We start from the raw sequence: 18,778 nt of genomic DNA on the forward strand, positions 1-18,778 counted from the left end.
AATAGCTCAACTTCAAGGCCCTAAAATGTTTTAATCCTTTACATTTTCAGGATAAAACAAAATGTGTTTGTTGTTGTCTGTGTTTCAGGTTACAGACACGTCCAGTTGAGGACACAGCATAATGAGCCACTTGAAGTGTCCAGCTTATTTATCTACAGCCGCAGAACAGAGGAAGGTCCCACAGGGGGCGCTACTCCCTCATCCTTGGTAAGACTTATTCAGGTCCGGTCTTGAGATGCACATTTAAAACCTTTGCACGTAACAGAATTGTTAATATTTTAAATATTGTAGATCCAAGAATGTTCAAAAAAATCCTGAGCAACATCACTGCTGTGAATCAGTTTGGTTTTGCTTTATCATGCTCTCTGAGGAGAAAGCCAGAGAGACTGTCTGATATAGCAGAAACATCACGGCAGTATGTTTCATAGTAACCTGGTGCCTCGCTCCTCTCCTGCTCTCTACACAGCTGTTCAGTTCAGAGGAGAAACTTGCAGCCCAGCAGCACCAGGTGACGGTGCATGGAGCCCCTGGTCCTGAGCCCTTCGCTGTGTTCAATGTTACTGAGCAAACCACTGCCAAGCAGCTGCTGGACATGGTTAGTAACCTAGAAATAAAGATTTATGAAGCTTGAATAAAGTAATTGCAGCCTGTGAAAAAGACCACCTTCCCTCCCCTCCCCCTGGCTCCTCTCCATGCAGACACACCTTTGTGTCATCTTATGTCCTACAGACCTAAAGTTTTTCCGCTCACCTTCCCACAGGTTGTGGCGTCTGCAGGAAACCCAGCCGACTACTTGCTATGTGAGGAGAGGGTTCCTCTGCTGAAGGAGCGCAGTGAGATGAAGCGCTGTGCAGAGCATCGACCTCTAGCACCTGAAGAGGAGGTGGTCAGGCTGGTCTACAGCTGGAACGCTGAGGAGGGATATGTGGGGAGGATTTGCCTCAAAACAAGAGAGGAGGTCTGCACAGTCTATTAGAGCTTGTGTTTTGGAGAAGAGGAAAATATTCATGGTTTAATGTTTAATCTTCTCTGTTGAATGATTTAGAACAGTTTCATCTTTATGTGAATATAAGCTGTTATCCCAGTCAATTAATACCATAGACTGTATATTTTATGTAGAGTATGGCTCCCCCTTGTGGTCACCCTGTACAATTAACGATACATTGGAGCTGCTTTACATCTGTTAATCTGCTGATTTACTCTTGCAGAGCTTAAATGAGAAGAACACAGTGTCAGAGGGAGAGGAGGAGGTGACTGTGGGGAGCAGAGACGGGGCAGGAGGAGGAGGAGGAGGAGGAGGAGGAGGGGGAGGAGGAGGAGAGGACGATATGTTCTTTGTCCAGGTTCATGAAGTTTCACCAGAACAGCCCCACACTGTGATCAAAGCCCCGCGCTACAGCACAGCTCAGGACATCATACAGCAGGTGAGGACATTCAAGGTAGCATGTTTTTTTTTAACTGATTAAAGTTCTGGTCTGAGGAGACAAAATAAGGTAAGCTAAGGTTTGCTCATACCAAAAAAAGAAAAAAAGCTGAGGCTGTATCTGTCTGAAGCAATAGCCTCTAGTTCTTACTGGCTACAACAGAAACTGTATACCACTTTATTTTAGATTCATGTTCTCTCTTTTTCTGTTTTAGACTCTGTCAAAGGCCAAGTATTCCTTCAGTATCCTATCAAACCCCAATCCATTTGACTATGTCCTGATGGAGGAAGTGACCAGGGACGTGGGCTCGAAGAAGTCCTCCGCCGGCAAGCCTTTGCAGCGGGTGCTGCTGGATCACGAGTGTGTCTACCAAGCGCAGAGTCGCTGGCGGGGCGCGGGGAAGTTCATTCTTAAGCTCAAAGAGCAGGTAGCTCTAAACACGGTCACCGCTTTTCAGTGGTAGAGACGTTTTAGTTTTTATTTTTCTTGCTCTTATTTTACAATCATGTGCATGACATCTTCCTTTGAGAACGGCACCACTAACACCTTGACTGCTACTGCATACTGAGCTCTTGTGTGTGCTTGCAAAAACAGTTTCATGACTTCCTGTTTATTCACATCTGAATTAATCCATGTTGTTGTGTGATATTCATTGTATTAGAACACCTGCATGATGGCTTGTATGTGCTTTTAACCTGTCACTGCTTCCCTTGTTTGTAACTTTTTGTTGTGTGCACCTGCTTATCTGTTTGTTGTGATTCTTGTGATTTACAGAGCAATGTTTATCTGCTTATATTGATTTAGTGATTTTATATGTTGTATATCTGTCAGTATTTATTTTATTTATTCATCATCCATTTACACCTGTGACCTTTTTCACTGACACATTTGTAATATGAATATGCTGTTCAGTGACCTGCCTTGTTAAATAAAGGTTAAGCAATTTTTTAAATTTCTGTTTTGTTTTTTTGAAGCATTGAAGCAAATTCATTCTTGAGTACCAAAAAAGAAAGCAAGACCTGTTTCTTTTTAAATTTATAAAACATAAAAACTACTTCACTCCTGGCACATTTCTCTTTGCTCTTTATGCATTTCAGCAACATGAATCTATTTCTGCTTCCAGGTGGTGCGGGAGGACAAAAGGAAAGTCATTTCCTTTGCCAGCGAGCTCAAGAAGCTGACCAGTCGCAGTCGCAGCATGACGACTGGCAGCGGAGTGGACGGTCCTGCCCAGAGTAAGGATGATAGAGCTGCATGCTGTGTGGCTCTGACAGAGCTCCAGGAGTGAGGCTCACACTCTGCCTGCTGTCTGTGCATGGAAAGGCAACAGAGGTACCGTATGTTTCTCTAACCCCTAACACTGCAACAGGAAAGAAAAATTCAAGGTGCCAGTCTGGATTTACAAGTTTTACTTAATGATTCAAACACATGAACCCCAAACCAACTAAATAAAAATATTTTATTTTGAAATTTCTAAGTAGAACTGCTAATTTTGTAAGCAGGTTTATGTGTAAAATTGAATTGGATGTTTGTGCTTTTAGAAACTAAAATTGAGTCGTTGACACAACAGTCACTTCGCAAGGTACATTTTGGAGCTGTTCGTTATCTCCCACTTATCATAAATGTTCAAATTTCCATTTTTCTGAGCACTTTAACATCGTCACGTCGATGTTGACAAAATAACCTCAGCACTCAAGTGTGATATAATCGAAAGGCCCCGAACAGTCACTCATGGTGAGATTGTTTTGTCAACTATAGTTCATAAAGTCAAGAATGAACTTTTGATCTCAACTCGGTTTGAGTAGGTTTGAGGTGTACTTGGATTGATGGTGAAGCATGAAACTCTTTTTCTCATTACAACAACGACAACAAAATAATCTAATTCCTGAATTAGGTTCATAATTATACCTAAACAGACTGCTTCAATAGATAGAGGTGGGTGGGAAGCACTGAAAACCCAAAAAGGTTGTTTAGTGTCATAAATGTATATATACATCCCTAATTGTACTTCTCTCCCACAATAGTGAGAAAACAGTACCTTTTAACAAACCATGTAAAAGGACTTTGAAGTAAATTAATTCTAAATACTTATCCTAAAATTTTAGCACTAGTCGTCAGCCATAAAAAAGTTCTGCAATCAGCAACTTCACGTGTGAATTTCATTAATTCAGTAATTTATATGTCAAGGGGAAGAGAGGACATATATTTGCAATTTACTTCAAAGTCTGTTTACAATTCAACGAATTGTCCACTCCTATATATTCTAATATTTCATCTGTAGCAACATTTCATCCCTTTATAACAGAACAATTCATCATGGTTGTGATCCTGTTAAGTGCTGTGTTTTGTTTTTGATGCATCGGTCTGGTACCTCTGTCTTTATATAAACTATATGAACAATATTAAAAGAAAATATGACAATAAGTAATGTGTCCTCTGCAGGGTATCTGTCTGCAGCTGCGGGTCTGAAGGCGTGGGTGGCAGAGGGCAGGGTGGGGGCAGGAAGGTTCCTACAGGCCACCTCATCCACCTCCTCCACCTCCTCCTCCTCCTCCTCCTTTAGGGGGAAACTCCAACCTGTCCATCTACCCACCCCCTCTCTGACCCCCCTAGCCTGGAAGCTTCACCTCCTCAGGAACTGGAAGATCCACAAATGAGGTCCAGAGAGCGAGACTTGCGCTGACTACTTCTAAACTTGGAGGATTTCCCCTTTTGTAAGAGCAGCAAGGTGTTTGAATGACAGTTCTGGCACACTGTGGATATGCTCCTCTCCAGGTCCTGAAGGAGTCTGATCCTGCCTTGTGTTAGTTGGGCAAGTGGAGGACGGGTTAGCTGACAGGGGTTGAGCGGCTTTGCTTGGTTGACTGGAAATCCCACCATGCGTCACTTTAGAGCAGAGACGCTCATGTGGGCAGCTCCGGCTCGTCTTGGTTTATTGGTTGTAGTGTGGCTCCACAGAGAGACCACAGCACCAGGGGCAGCTGCTGATATTGAAGTCATCAGGTACGTGATCAGGGATACAAAAAAGCAGAAATGTATTCCCTCTCTTTCCGATGAATGGGAGGAATTTGTCAAAAGAGAGCACTTCCCTTAGTCACATTAAAAGGATGAAGAGGTATGGGTTTGCTTTCAGATGTGCCAGTGTTTTATCTCCAGTAGGTTACATCAAAGTATAAGACGGTGGCCTCTGGATTGAATGAGTTTAGTGAACCACAATTCTTCAAAGAGTTTATTCAGGGAAAATTCAAATATGGCTCCACAGGAGATGAAATGGCCTGTGTACTAGCACAGGCTCAAGTTCACAATTGGAGATATAATCTGTATTTGGTTTAAAGAAAGTTTATAAACAACTTTTTTTTTTTTTTTTTTTTTTCCTGGTGTCACAAGAAGAAAGCACACAGCAGATGGGGGAGGATCTGCTCAGAGATGTAGAAGGAGAGATGTAGGAGAGTGCAAGGGCCGAGGGGGTGAAGCAGTTTTTCTTCTCTCCTTTTCAGGTATGGGCTCTTTTGGCTGAGGGCATTGTGAAGGAGGTTGACAAGCTGGCTTGTACGATTCTTTTCTTAATGTTCCAGTTTCACAGTACTGTAAGGGCACATTTTAGGGCAGTGCAGATTGTTGCCTCCTTCTGTGAGCAATGTCAAAGTGAGACGACATATATTCTGACATATTCTGTGAAGGAAGCAGCGAACGCTTTATGCGACCTCTTGGACACTACTGTCTCTGCCCTAAAGGTGACAATACATAGCAGCATTTTAAGGCAGTCTAGATGTGCAATGTTAACGTGTGCAGGGGAGCAACCTCTTTTCGCAGTTGTTGGTGAAGTTGTCCTTCTATGTTGCCTTAAAATGTTGCAAAGCTGCCTTTAACTTTTGGTGATTTTGTAGCTGTATCTCTGACAATGATCTTCGGCTGGTTCCATAGGGGATTTTAGTGCTATCATCGTTGTCCATAAATCATTATTGCAGCAGGCATCGTATCTTACCAACTACATTAATACATTGTTGGAAAATAAACATTATATATTTATAGTTATTTTCCATGAAATACAAACATGACTTTCTATTGAAACCCTTTTAGTGTGTTTAACAAAGGAAGCAAAAGTTCTCAAAATGTAAAGGTGTCTAAAACAAAAGAGCCCAAACAACAACTGAACCTAAGTAAGATACAGTCTAAAATTGGCAAAGTTCGGATATAATTCCAAATATTTGTTGCTATGACCACAATTAAGTTGGAACTAAAAAAAAACCTGTTGAGGTTCAGTACTCAATGCTAACAATGTTAACACACCATCTTAGCAAAATTGACAGACTTGAACCTCAATGTGACAAAGACTTTGAGGAAAAATTGCCCAAACTGAAGTATTTCCTTCAGTTTCATCCTTTATTTGAATGGAACAATGATGATTAAAGACTTCTTTCCTTTGGAGGGACACAGCCTAGTCTTCTGCAAACAGCATTTTGCACATTTTGTTTCCCTTTTGCTGTTATCTTCAGCGTTTTTGTGTTACTCCTTAATTAATGGCAGAAACTTGATTGTTAGTCAAATTATCTTTTTTTTTTTTTTTGTAATGATCGTAATATTTATTATTTTTAATTTCGGGCCAGTTGCGAATTTAGTTTTGAGGAAAGCACAAGATAAATATTCGGATTGTTTTTATAAATCTTTGTCGAAGTACGAAATCCGAGCCCAAACTTGAAATTCCCATCACAAAATTATTCTTAAACAGAAGTATTTGTATTGATTTTAAGGCCTAGATTTACTGTCCTTGATTTGATTGCAGAATCTTTATAGATTACTAATATTGATTTATGTCATTGATGATGATTGTAGAGTTTATTTCACTCACTGTTCATTTCAAGTTTCTTTCACAATGTTGTGAAACCTGACTATTTGGGGCCACTTTTCCCCTCGTTTCCATATTTTTGAAATTTTGATGAAGTTTTTTTTGGCATTTCAGTTTAGATCTTCACCCTAGTGTAGTTACACTAACAACCCCTCTAATATTTTAAAATCTAGAGCAAAATGTTTTAAGTCAACAGGTAACATTCACAGAGCACACAGCTTACTGCACTGTGAATTCACCTCTCTAACATTATAGAAAGAAAATTAAAACATTTTCATTCATATTTACTCAAAAAAAAAAAAGAACTGTTTTATGAGTTGTATTACTAAATGTTCTCTGAGCCCACTCCTGTTAAAGGAATGCCAGGTTACTAATGTTTTATGCTGTTCTCTAGATGTCCATTTGCCTATTTTTAACCCACATTCCAACCCTGACTGACATGAAATTTTGCTTTCAAAGAAGCTTCCTCCAACCTGCAAACAGTAAATAATTGCTGTTAAAATGCAGGAAACAACATATACATGTATCAAAAATGTTGGACTTTTATTTTATAGGCATTTTTGGCATATGTCTTTCTGTCCTTTTTACTTTCATTTGTCTTTAAGTAAGACTTTGCTCAGTGCCAAGTAATGATGTTTGAATTTTAGTGCAATAGTGAAGTTCTGTCACTTCAGCTCTTTAGGTTTTATTATCTACAAATTATTGACATGTTTTACTCCTTAATTTTTAATTCTTATTCCGTATTCCTGACCTCGACTTGTTCTTAAAATTAGTCAGAATTGACATAATGCACGCACAAAGATGATCTTTTGTTTGTCGCAAGGTCCCTAAATCTATCTGTAATGAAGGTAAATTTGTGATCCCAGACACCACCACTCTGTTAATCGTTCAAGGCTCTTGTATAAATGAAAACATGTAGAGATGTCATTATACACAGCGAAAAGTTAATATTTTAGAGCCAGCTACTATGCTGGATAACAGTGATATCATCTTATGTAACTATGTGAAATCCACACTGACTTTGAACAGGAAGGGACATTTTCTGTTGAATTGTACATTTATGATCCATCTGCTTCATCACAATATCACGTTTTCTTTCATTCTAACTTGTAGACCTCATTTCTGAATGTAACATTTCTTTATGTGTTGAACCTGAGACGTGTGTTTGGATGTTATTTATTTTAATGTGAAGCCCTGGTTGGCATTTATCTGTTGTTGTTTATGTATAATTTCCTGTAAGTAGTTTTTTTTCTTTTATTTATTTCAATATGAGAGAAGATAATCTCTGAACTGCCCTCACTTTACTCAAACGTATTTAGATATGTAAAGAAATATTTTACTTTATGTGTAAAATATTCAGTATAGTATTCATATTTCTGGCATGTTATTCTGCAGTACACAGCAGCATCCTTTAATGCCTTTTATTTTGTGACTTTTTCATAAATGTGTACAAAAGCTGACAATTTGAAACTTTGTCAAATCTTTTTTTGGATGATTTTGGTGTATTCATTATATCCACTGAATATGACACGTGTTTTCTGACTGTGGGCTATGTTTTATTTTTAGCACTCTGTTGTTTCCATAAGATGTGCAGTATACCCTTTAACATCCACTATCCATGTAATGATGTGGCTGTCCAGTGAACATTTGTCTATTTACTTGAATTTTTAAATGGATGATAATTGGTGGATTTGTTATATACCAGGATCATAATAAAACTACAAATACTTAACTTTGTTGCATATCAGAGAGTCTCTAAATGTGTGTGTGTGTGTGAGAGAGAGAGACACAATGACATAAAAAACAAAGGATGCTTATGTGATATGATGCTATATTACTTATCTAGTGTTGCCTGTGTATAATTGGCTCAGTGCTGGCAAACTACAGCAGTAAAGTGGTCTTACATGTATCTGTGATACAAACAAAAGAATATAATATTCTACTTTGATACTTTAAATACATTGGAGTAATGGATTATTTATTGACTATTTCTACTATCCAAATATGTCTTCCACCAGCTCAAGTCATGCCCTACACCAATGAGTCACAACATTTACAGCAGGTTGTGGCTGATTGGTGTAAGTCACAGTTATGAGATATGATCTACAAACATGCAAAACGACTACGAATGACGCACCATTTCTGGTCATAGAGCTGGGGGGCCTTGTACTGGTGTCTGCCCAGGGCCTTGTTTTATAATCCATCCATGCAAATAATGTTAGGACTAATTTTGTATATCGCTATATACAAATTTTTTATGCAATACTTTGCAATAAACTTTATACCCTTTGTCAGGAAAATGTACAGTGTATTATTTGCCCCACACTTTTTACAACATATTTTTATCTTTGGGTTTGTTAAGTTACAGAAAAGCAAAGTTGTAAATAAGATACACGATGGCTGAATTTCATTTAGCTGCTCCAGTTTCAGGGTCCTGGTATTTTGCATGGTGGCTCACAGACACTCTGTCATTGCTTAGTGGGAGACTTGAAGAGAACAGAGCCATTGTTAATAACACTTGAGCTTTGCGATGACAAGTCAGAAGTCTGCTGTGAAAAAGGCCTTTTCATATAAATGTTAATAAGTGGTGATTAGCAGGGAAATGTTCAGTCCTTTATCTGCTGCATGAATGACATCATGTAATCACCTGCTTAAACAAAAGAAACATACACAGTGTGTAACTGTGTCTGCACATACGCTCGTAATGCAACTGTCAGTGAACTTCATATCTAATGAATATGTGCTAAACCTTGCATTTAGGATGAAACACACATAAGTCAGCTTTGTTTTTTTTTTTTGGGTGAAATGCCCCTTTTAACATCATCGCAGCTACTAATCAAATCTTTTGTGCCTGTGTCATAGATTAATGAGCCGAGTTCAGTCTGTCTTTTACTCTAATAAAGCACAGTGGGCTCGAGAATCAGTGACACAATCAGCTCATTTGGCTGAATCAATAACAGCGGCTTGGACGTGCCCTTCCTTCCAGAAACTGTTTAAAATACTGCTTTTCGGTACAGTCTGCTAATTCCGGTTAATAAGGAGCACTCAGTTTCAAATATCACCACTGGTGTGGCACCCTCTGTTGAGTTCCTTAATGCAAAATTATGCAGACATCAAATTAAATGTGAGAGTTTTAAAACTTGGTTAATTCCGCAGCTTAATGGTCCGGCTTCTTTCAGACTTCAAATAAAACAATTCACCGTAATGTAGCTCACAATTAAAAAGTCCCCCCCCCACCTTTATCGTAATGAACTTTGATAAGGAAGAAGGATCCATGTGCTCTGTTGAGGGGATCTCTCAGGGATCCAGCAGAATTAGGGAATTAAAAAATAATCTCTTCATTCGAAACAGTATCGATTTAATTAAAACAAAATGCAAATACTGTATCTTTTAAAAGATGTTGCTTTTTTTCATAGCTTTTTAATCAGGTTAAAACTTTAATCTGAGTCACCCCTTTTAATCTGCATTTCTCTTTCCCTCTCATGCATTCAGTGTGACATTACATACACATCAGGTCTGTATGCAGTATCCAACAAACAGGAAGTGATGGATAACATCTCGCTTTTGTTAAAAAAAAACAAAAAAAAAACCAACTTATTTGATCTTGCCCCAAAAATTCCATTTTAGAATAAGCCTCATAATTAGGATATTCCAAAATGTAAAATCTTATTGCAGTTGTTATAAATGTGGCAAGTTTCAAATACAGCTTCTATACTGAGCGATGCAAACTTTGTGCGAGAGGAAAAAATATTAGTGGGCTTGTGGAAACAATTTGCTTATAGGTATAGTGTATCTTCAATATTTGGGAAATATACTTATTTCCTTTCTTGAGATTTAGATGACAAGATCAGTACCACTGTTGTTACTGATAGCAGGTACAGTCAGGCACACATACATGTAAAATTACTGACGACAAGGTCTGCTTTGGTGAAGCTATGCCCACACGCCATCTGACAAGTCACACACCTCACCACAGTCGCGTCTTTTTATTTTGAGAAGGGAGACATTGATTGAACTTCACGTTTTAATGGATGAAATAGTTTTTTTTTTTTTTTTTTTATTTGGATAAAGTTTGCCAAGCAACTTGACAAGGATAAAAAGGCAAGTTTGAACATTACAAGACTTCATGTGTCAATGAAAAGTGTCAGGCAAATTCAAGACGAGTCGCACCAGTAGCCATTAATACTGAATGAGACAAAGTGCAGTTCCATACAGAGACACCTGTCGCTTAAAGGGCCATAGAAAGTTCGGAAACTTTTTCCTCAAGTTCGCTTCATTATCTCTTAGCAAAGTAGAAATATAACAAGTCCTTTCATTCTAGGTCAAGTTTTGTGAAGGTGTTTGCAGCTCTGAGATCAGTTGGGCAGAGGGGATGCTCGGATTGGACTATTGAGAAGTTACAAAACGGACATTTTAATGAGTAATCCGCAAAAATAACAAATTAGAAGTTACTTCTTCATTTTTATGTATTTTTTATCATCAATCTCTGTCAACTGAAACAAAAATAAATGAAATTCTTCATTCTCCTTCTTCGAGAGGAATATTACATATTACCAATCTCTTTATTAGCTTTCTCTTAATTGGATTGGAGCATCCCCATTAGATCCACAACTAATGAACAGAAATGATGTCTGAACGCTTAAATGATCCTGGCAATAAGGAGCGAGCACAGTGGCGTTAGTATCAGTCAGAGTTTGGTCATGGGTATGTGAAGGCTGTTCCACGGGCCCATCCATAATTCCTCCTCGTCTGACTGTGTTCTGTCACTCGGGCACTCCAATGGCTCCCTCATAACAAGTCCATCGTCGTCGTCTTCATTACTGTCGTCTACTTTCGACTCTCTCTCGCCCTCTTCCAACTCATCTCTCTCCTCCGTGCTCTGAGGCTGCTGCTCTGTGCCGCCCCGCGCCACTTTCAGCAGGTTTGATTTAGATGCTGCACTCTCAGGGCCCGTGTTGCTGGTGCTGGTTGACCCTAAAGAAACGCTGGATTGTCGAGTGTTGAACACATTCAGCGTTTTATTGTTGTCAGTGTTAGACAAAGAGGAAGTGGCCGTTGCAGACGTGGCCATTCCCGAGCTCTGGAAGGTGTGCAGCGTGTTGCACCTGCCGTCCGCTGCTGTTCTGGGGCTGTTCAGGGGTACTCTTTCCTCCAACGTGGCAGCCATTTTGTCTAGTTTTTTAAAGTGCTTTGCCAGCCGTGAGCTGAAGATGGGGGAGGTGAGTTTGAGGTTGTTGTTCGTGGTGGTGTGTGCGTGCATGGGACCTGTGGCGTTAACGGAACGTCGGGTGCGGATGATGGAGCCGTTCTGGGCCATGTAGATGCTGCCGTTAACGTTAGCGTGGCTGTTGAGGTTGGTGGGTAAGCGGCTGCGTTGGGTTTCTGGCATGCTGTCCTCGCCAGTGGAGCTGCTCTCGTACTCACGGTCCACCACCAACTTGACCCGATGTTTTCTACTGCCGTGCTGAAAAAAACACACAAGTAATTTGGCATTAAGAAGTTTTTTCAACTTTTTTCTATGCCCAGACCCTCCTTTCAAATAATTTTGCTTCAAAGGAGCTATGTAAATTTTGCTAGCCAGTGTTAGCATTAACAGCTGTTTACTAACCAGTCTTGCCAAAAGCTTCAGTCATTGTTGCGTTTACAAGACAAGAGGATATACTACGTCCTCTGAACAGCGCTACTTCTTCAGGGTAGACTGGAGGCTACGCTGATTCAGTATTGGAAAGTGACCAAATGGGCTAACCTGGCTGGGGATAGCTAGTTAGCATGCTAACCTAAGTAAAAGAAAAGAAGTGATAGAAATAGAAGCAAAGCACCTACAATTTTGACCTGATGATGGTGTTACGGGGTCGGCCAAGTTGCTTTAAGTTATCTTTTATTTGGAAACCACGGATGTTTGTACCAAAATTGACAGCAATCCATCAAATAGTTGTAGAGATATTAAAAGACTGGACCAAAAGCCAAAAGTAAAAAAAAGAGATGCAAAAAGAGGTCTATAAAACCTCTCCTTTAACACCAGGCTGAGACTGGTGTGAGTCCGTAACACCTTTAACAGTCTAAGTACATTTCTACCTCAGCAAACAACCTCAACCACTAGCAGACAGGAGACTCAACATTTTCAACTAATGTAAAGGTTCTGTAAACTCAAATGCAATTTGTTACCATTACTTTCACTTCCCACCTTTTAAGGATTCCTTTTATGTACTGTGGAAATCAAGAAATCGACAAAAGGATAGTGAGGCTTTCACTCACACTGCAAAGACACTACACAGCAAAGACAGGTCAGTGCAACAGTGTTTACTCCAAATTTTTGGCTGTAACTCTTAAACTCTTAAAATAAAACAGTATGTAACCGTAAAACCTCTGCTCAGGTGGGTCGGAGCAAACACTGCTGTGCACATACACACACACACACACACACACACACTTTGGAAGAAGAAAAGATCTGTTGTAAAAAAGAACGGACTTGCTACTGCACAACATAACCCTCAGATTTTCCATTTAACCTCAATGGTGTGGAAGAAAGAATATGTTCATTATCATGGAAAAAACATATTTTTTCCTGCGCATATAACAGGTGCTAGAGGAACTGACTGACTGGTAGTCAATGGTGATAAATGAAAAAAGCTTGAGTTAACCTTAGATGCAACAAAGAGAGGTCAGTGAATAACAATCTCTGAGCTGCAGCAGCAGAGAAATAAGCAGCTGGAAGTGGAGTTTTCACAAAAGGAAAATGAGACCCGTCAGCTCAGGAGAAAAACTGCCAGGGAAAACCAGGCGACCACTTCAAGAGTATCAGAGCTGTTATAAAAGAAGACGAGGCAGACAAGAAGAGCGAGAGAAGATAGGCTGATTGGAAAAAGGGGATTAAAGACAAGCTAAAAACACAGAAAGAGGTACTGTGAGAGGGCAGCAGAGGACATGCAGGCAATTTAAACCCCTGTGAACGTAAATCACACCAAGCACGAAAAAGAGACAGAGATTACAGTAATAAATTCCACTCAGGTAATGACTGCACTCCCAATCCAGGCATTTTCACCAAGATCTTACTTAGTGGCAAAGAATTTAATCATGGTGGAGGGGGGGCTAGGTCCTCATCTGCATTTCAATCAGCCGACTCATTTTCCAAATCCCCCTCCTCTTCCTCCTGGTTTCCTTCCCCCCCATGGCCGCTGCTCTTCTTCTCCTCCTCCTCCTCTTCGGCATCCTCGATGATGGGTGACAATTCATCCGAGGTCTCAATCATGCCTGAGCTGATGCCTGATTGGTTGTGGCTGGAAGCGTGCCTACTTGTTGACAGCTTCCGTGATCCAACACTTTTCCCCTCTTCCTCCTCCTCCTCTCCTGATCCCTCATCTTCCTCACTCTCCTCCTCGCTCTCTTCCTCTATTGTTTCATGTGAAGAAAGGGGGTGTCTAGAAGTTCTGGGCCTCGAACTAGAAACCGCAGAACCTGAGTATCTCGAACTTTTAGAGACGCTGCTGCTGTTTCTGTCTGACTCATTACTGTTTGTGGATCGGCTGCTCCTTCCTCTCCGTCTGCTCGTGCTTTCTTTCTTTAAACTGGCACTCCCACTTCTACTTTTACTACTAATGCTGTCACTACTTGCGGAACTGTTACTAACACTACCCTTTGAGCATTTCTTGCTCGACTCTTTCCTTTCATCCTCACTCTCTAACCCTGACTCCTCCTCTGACTCTGACCCCTCTTTATCTTGGCTTTCACTCTCCAACTCTCTGTCTGTGTTCGGAGTTCCCCCTTCCTTCTCTGCCTCTGAGTCAGACTCATTTTTTTCTGTTTCTGTATCAGATTCCGTCTTGTCGTGCCCAGCTGTGACAGATGATGTGGGGCTACTTGTGTTGGAGAGACTAAACTCTGACTCTTTGCTGCCACTTCCTGTTTCAGAATCGCTGTCATGAAATCTTTTTCCTCTCTTCCACCATCCCTCAGAGGAACTATCTTCCTCCCCCAACTCCCACCTCCTCCTTGCCTCCTCTGTGGATCTTTCTGACACTGATGCAGAAACACTCATATCTCCTATGGAGCCATAAATCTTCCTGCTTTTCTCCGCTCCCCAATCCAAGCGTTTTCCATCATTCCACTGTTTGTCTCCCACCCTGGCGGGTCCCTGGAGCCTTCTGGCAAGGGAGATAAGACTGAGGGCCTCACTCATCTTTTGTTTTACTGGCAAGGGTTTGCTGGCTTCAAGGGATGTCTGGAAGTAACTCCCATTGATGACCATGCCACCGTCCATGCTGAAAGACCGGCCAGAGGACGACAAGCCAGGGAGCTCTCCCCTGTGCTCTCCTCCAAAAGCATTTCTCATCCCATTGTTTCCCATTGTCACACCGCCTCTGTTGCTTCTCCCCCATGTTTCCATTTCTCCTCTACCTCCTCTTTCTCTCCCTCTTTCTGTGGATTCATCTCTCCCTCCTCCTTTGTTTTCTCTTTTCCCTGCCTCCCCTCTCTCAAACCCCTTTCCTATACCTTCCTCTTTTCTGTCTTCCAAGCTTTCTCTTCCTCTATCCCCCACTTCCAGTGGTCCAATTCTGGCTTTGTTCCATGGTGGGTGGATGGCAGGAGGCTGTCCAGATGTTTTGCTCTCAGTGGTCAGCAGTGTGCCGACTCTCATCATGGCTTTCAACCTAGCGGTTGCGCTCGAGCTCTTGGCCTTTGTGTTTATGGTTGCAGCACCCTCTGATGGTTGTTTTTTATCACCATCACTTCTGGGGTCTTCTGCAGTCTTTCTTGGGGGTGCAATAGGTGGAGGACGGGGCTGGAAGTAAGCAGGGTGTGAGGCTAATCTACCTCCTCGAAACTGTCTCCTCACCTGATGATATTAGTCCAAAACCAAATAAGAAAATTTAGGAAATAGGCAAATGACTGCAAAGTCACAGTATTACTAGAAGCAGGCTTTGACCTTGTATCTCGTATCAGTCCATAGGAGAGTTACTATGAAAAGTTAAATGATACAAATACGTAGATATCTTTTCTGTCATTGGAGAGTATACATCTTAAACCTGCAGTGCGGAACCTTTCTCTCGACCTTCTGCCAGTGAGAGTAATTACACAAGCAATATCAACTCTCTTTCTTTTTTAGACTGTAATCCTTCCTCTAAACGCCAAGTTTTCTTGCAGAATTAGAAAGCAAGATATAACATGTTAATTAGTGAGCCTTGGAGTTGGTGGTAACTGGCTCATCAACCCAACCTTCAAAGCAACCTATAGTCCACTGGTGTAATGGTGTAATTTCTACTATATATGCTGAAATCACGTAGAGGTTTAGCAGTCAAAAATACATTAAATTAGGTGGGTGTTTAATGGCTAGTGATGGGTTGTGTTCTGTTTCTACAATATTTTTCTGTGTTTACCTCTCCGTCAGACTCCTGTGGGCTGTAGTAGTAGCTGCCGTCATCATCAACAACAACTTCTCCATATTCATCGTAGAGGCCGGAGGGTGAGATCAGCTTCCTGCGACTGCCGTACTGAGGAAGGTCATACCTGCACAGAGGACGGGAGGGAGAAAACGGAGGGAGAAAAACCAAAACAACACAGAGCATTACAGATAAGCAATAAGATGCCTTGCAGACCAGAAATTGCAAGTCGTTATTTTTTAAGGGTTATTATTTTGTGGTAAAATGATAGATAATTAAACTAAAACTGAGACACGAAACATTAGAAAAATTTGCTTTACAAACAAAACTTCGCTTGCACTTGGCCGATGCTTTCCCACAACTACTTAAAGCCGTAACATACAGGACAACACCGTAGTTCACTCCAATGATGAGCAGTGTCTAATGACTCCTAAGCAAAGCTGCTTTAATCACAAAAGTGGCATTTTGTTGCCAGGAGACATTTTCTTAGGAGAAAACACTGGAATCGATTTTCTTCCCCTTTGTCTCCTTTTGTTGCCTGTTGCCGGGAGCGCTGCCTGGCTCAATTGGCCAAGAAACTGTGTTGTGCATCACCACTTGGGCTTTGTGCCCTGCAGCAAGCAAGTCGGAGATCCAGTGGGTCAAAAAAACATATCTTTTCAAATGCTTTTCTGGAAACAACATGTCCCAGAGTGATTAAAGTAACAAATCTGCTGGTAGTCCTTTGGCTTCCCTCCATAACAGAATTGTACAGAAAAGTTGCCTTGTGTAATCACTCTGCTTAGAGTCAACTGGTGGAAGAAGCTGCTCTCCCATTACAGGAAGTAGCCAAGTAATAAACAAATGGAAGGGACAAATGCATGAAGGATGTGTTTGGGTGAGAAAAGGGGAGACAGACAGAGAAAAAAGAGTCAGGGGAAAGAAAAAACAACAAGCGAACAGTGGATTGGTCAAAACAGAAAGACCAGGCCAGTCTTAAATGTTACAGAGTTGTAATCCTTATAGTATAGCCTCATGTAATGAGTCTTAACCTTCCACTAAAACCTGCTTATGGGATTTCACAGTCATTACCGTGAAATCACTGAAGTGCACACACAATCAAATTACTGAAGGGCTACAGAAACTCTTTGCTTATATTTTCCTCCTTCACATTTTTCTCCTTTTCTTTCTTATTCATCCCCCTCTCCATGTCACCACTAGGGAGCAGTAATGATATGATAATCAGTTCATGCTGTTCAGAAGTTGCCAGAATCATAGTGTGCCTTTGTTGCTTTGTGTGTGTGTGTGTGTGTGTGCGTGTGTGTGTGTGTGTGTGTGTGTGTGTGAAACTGACTAAACTGGATCACTGGCCTGTTCCTGGTGACTCTCCAGATGCTAAACGGTTGTTTAATGATCAGTCTGTGGACGTGTGATCACATTCACGCAGTATGCTTTAATAGGCCTTAAAGATCCCAAAATGAAACTAAATATGAGTTATTATTAATAATTGGCAGTCTTAATCCAGTGCTCACATATGAAGAAACTGAAGATATTTTTCAATGGACCATGGAGACAAAATAAGAAATTCTGAGTTTGTTTTTTCAGAATGGATGACTCATTATTTGGATTTAAGTCTCATTCCACCTATTCTACATGTTGAAGGGAATTTACTTTTCACAGCCTGTGAGAACAGTTTTATAATGTTACCTGTATCTATGGAAAAGTTTGGGAAAATTATTCTAGTGACATCCTGACATGGGCTGAATGAAATGTGGTCATTTGCCCAAAAATGGCACTCTAAAGACAAATGCTATAGAGCTGCATTATGGATAATGTACAAACAATTTTTTTTGGAGCTTGACAAACACTAGGGACTAAAAGTCATGAGCTGCTCTTGACCTCTGCTGCTTCCATTTGATCGTTCTTTTCTTGGTCTGTTTCACACAAATCCCATTGCATCTAAGAGTAAAAGTCTGCATGTCCAGCTTGTTTTAAGTTATGTGCAAGGTGTGTGAGGACATGAAAAACAAATGGGAATATTTTGGAACATGCACTTATTTTCTTTCTTGCCGAGAGTTACCAGTCCTTTTCCCTCTTTGGTTTTTTGATTTAACAAAAAAGATATAACATGTTAATTATTGAACTTTAAAGCTGCGGGATGGTGGAGGAAACTGGAGACGCACACACGACTAAAACTAGGGCAGGTGCTAGGCCGAGAAACAAATAAACAAAAAGCAAACAAACAGCTCTGCAATTTTTGCTTATTTACTGCACCAAAAAAAAAAAAAAAAACTGTGATGTTTCAAGCAACCATGCTCATTCTGCAGGAAAGCTGTTTCCCCCTGTTTCTAGTGTTAATGCTAAGCTAAGCTAACTGCTGGCTGTAGCTTCATACTTAATGTACAAATACTCTCATCAAGGAAGCAAATACGCATATTCCACAACATGTGGAACTATTCCTTAAATGTTTTTCCCCATGAATAACTTGCACCCTGCCTACATCAACCTCAACATGCAGACTTATCTTTTTGTTCTTGCATTCATCCTCATTCATCCTGTGATTACAACACAGCCGATCATGCCAGATTTCTAGTCTCCTCATCCTATGTGTTTCTGTGGGTGCCTTAACTCGACACCTATCAGCTACGCAGCAGTCACAGAGCTCATCACCCACGCCAATACCAATTTTGGAAAAGCAAGATTTAATCCCTTATTACTGTGTGTATGGGTTGAGTATTTTACTCTTGACTACAGGGCAACATGAATTTAGCTTATTTTGTTGTTGTTGTTTTTTTTCTTTTTTTCTACCAAAACATCAGACCCATGCAACAAATGGTTCAAGTTATTTTTTGCATCTGTACAAATCCAATCATAATCACGCCAGTGGCAGATGGCTACATTCCCACATGCAGAGAAAATCCTATTTCGATCTTGTCTTTTGAAGACAGATTAAAGAAAGGGTCAAAAGGTTATGAACCTACTCTACTGTAGCAGTGGAAGCAGATACTAGAATGGCTTCAGACTGTTTCTCAAAAACAAAACTTTGTTTAGGTCCTGAGAGGTGGTTTATTACTTGTTAGTATAGTCTACCTGTAACTTTCATTTATAACTGAAACAAATGAAGTGATTATATCTGAATCCCACAGGGTCAC

The 18,778-nt window shown here is 40.6% G+C and overlaps 3 protein-coding genes across 8 annotated transcripts in view; 1 reads left to right on the plus strand and 2 right to left on the minus strand.

Annotated features, from left to right (window-relative positions):
• plce1 (phospholipase C, epsilon 1) overlaps positions 1 to 8,002 on the plus strand; it is an 83,760-nt gene extending 75,758 nt beyond the window's left edge. For all 5 annotated transcript variants that reach the window (XM_071461814.1, XM_071461812.1, XM_071461815.1 and 2 more), the window contains 7 exons: positions 89 to 207; positions 467 to 595; positions 761 to 958; positions 1,209 to 1,424; positions 1,639 to 1,851; positions 2,548 to 2,756; positions 3,867 to 8,002. In XM_071461814.1, coding sequence (XP_071317915.1) covers positions 89 to 207; positions 467 to 595; positions 761 to 958; positions 1,209 to 1,424; positions 1,639 to 1,851; positions 2,548 to 2,712 — 1,040 coding nt within the window. In that variant the 3' untranslated portion in view covers positions 2,713 to 2,756; positions 3,867 to 8,002. The remainder of the gene's footprint in view (positions 1 to 88; positions 208 to 466; positions 596 to 760; positions 959 to 1,208; positions 1,425 to 1,638; positions 1,852 to 2,547; positions 2,757 to 3,866) is intronic.
• The window catches only part of rbp4 (retinol binding protein 4, plasma), a 249,499-nt gene that overhangs the window by 137,453 nt on the left and 93,268 nt on the right, over positions 1 to 18,778 (minus strand). The window lies entirely within an intron of this gene.
• LOC139608268 (protocadherin-15-like) overlaps positions 8,252 to 18,778 on the minus strand; it is a 278,991-nt gene continuing 268,464 nt past the window's right edge. The window contains exons 38-39 of the mRNA XM_071461819.1: positions 15,645 to 15,774; positions 8,252 to 11,734 (exon numbers count right to left, since the gene is read on the minus strand). Coding sequence (XP_071317920.1) covers positions 10,958 to 11,734; positions 15,645 to 15,774 — 907 coding nt within the window. The 3' untranslated portion in view covers positions 8,252 to 10,957. The remainder of the gene's footprint in view (positions 11,735 to 15,644; positions 15,775 to 18,778) is intronic.

The sequence above is a fragment of the Trachinotus anak genome, unplaced genomic scaffold, assembly GCF_046630095.1.
Source record: "Trachinotus anak isolate AG129_WGS33_773 ecotype Australia unplaced genomic scaffold, CSIRO_AGI_Tana_v1 ptg000025l, whole genome shotgun sequence".
NCBI classification, from domain to species: Eukaryota; Metazoa; Chordata; class Actinopteri; order Carangiformes; family Carangidae; genus Trachinotus; species Trachinotus anak.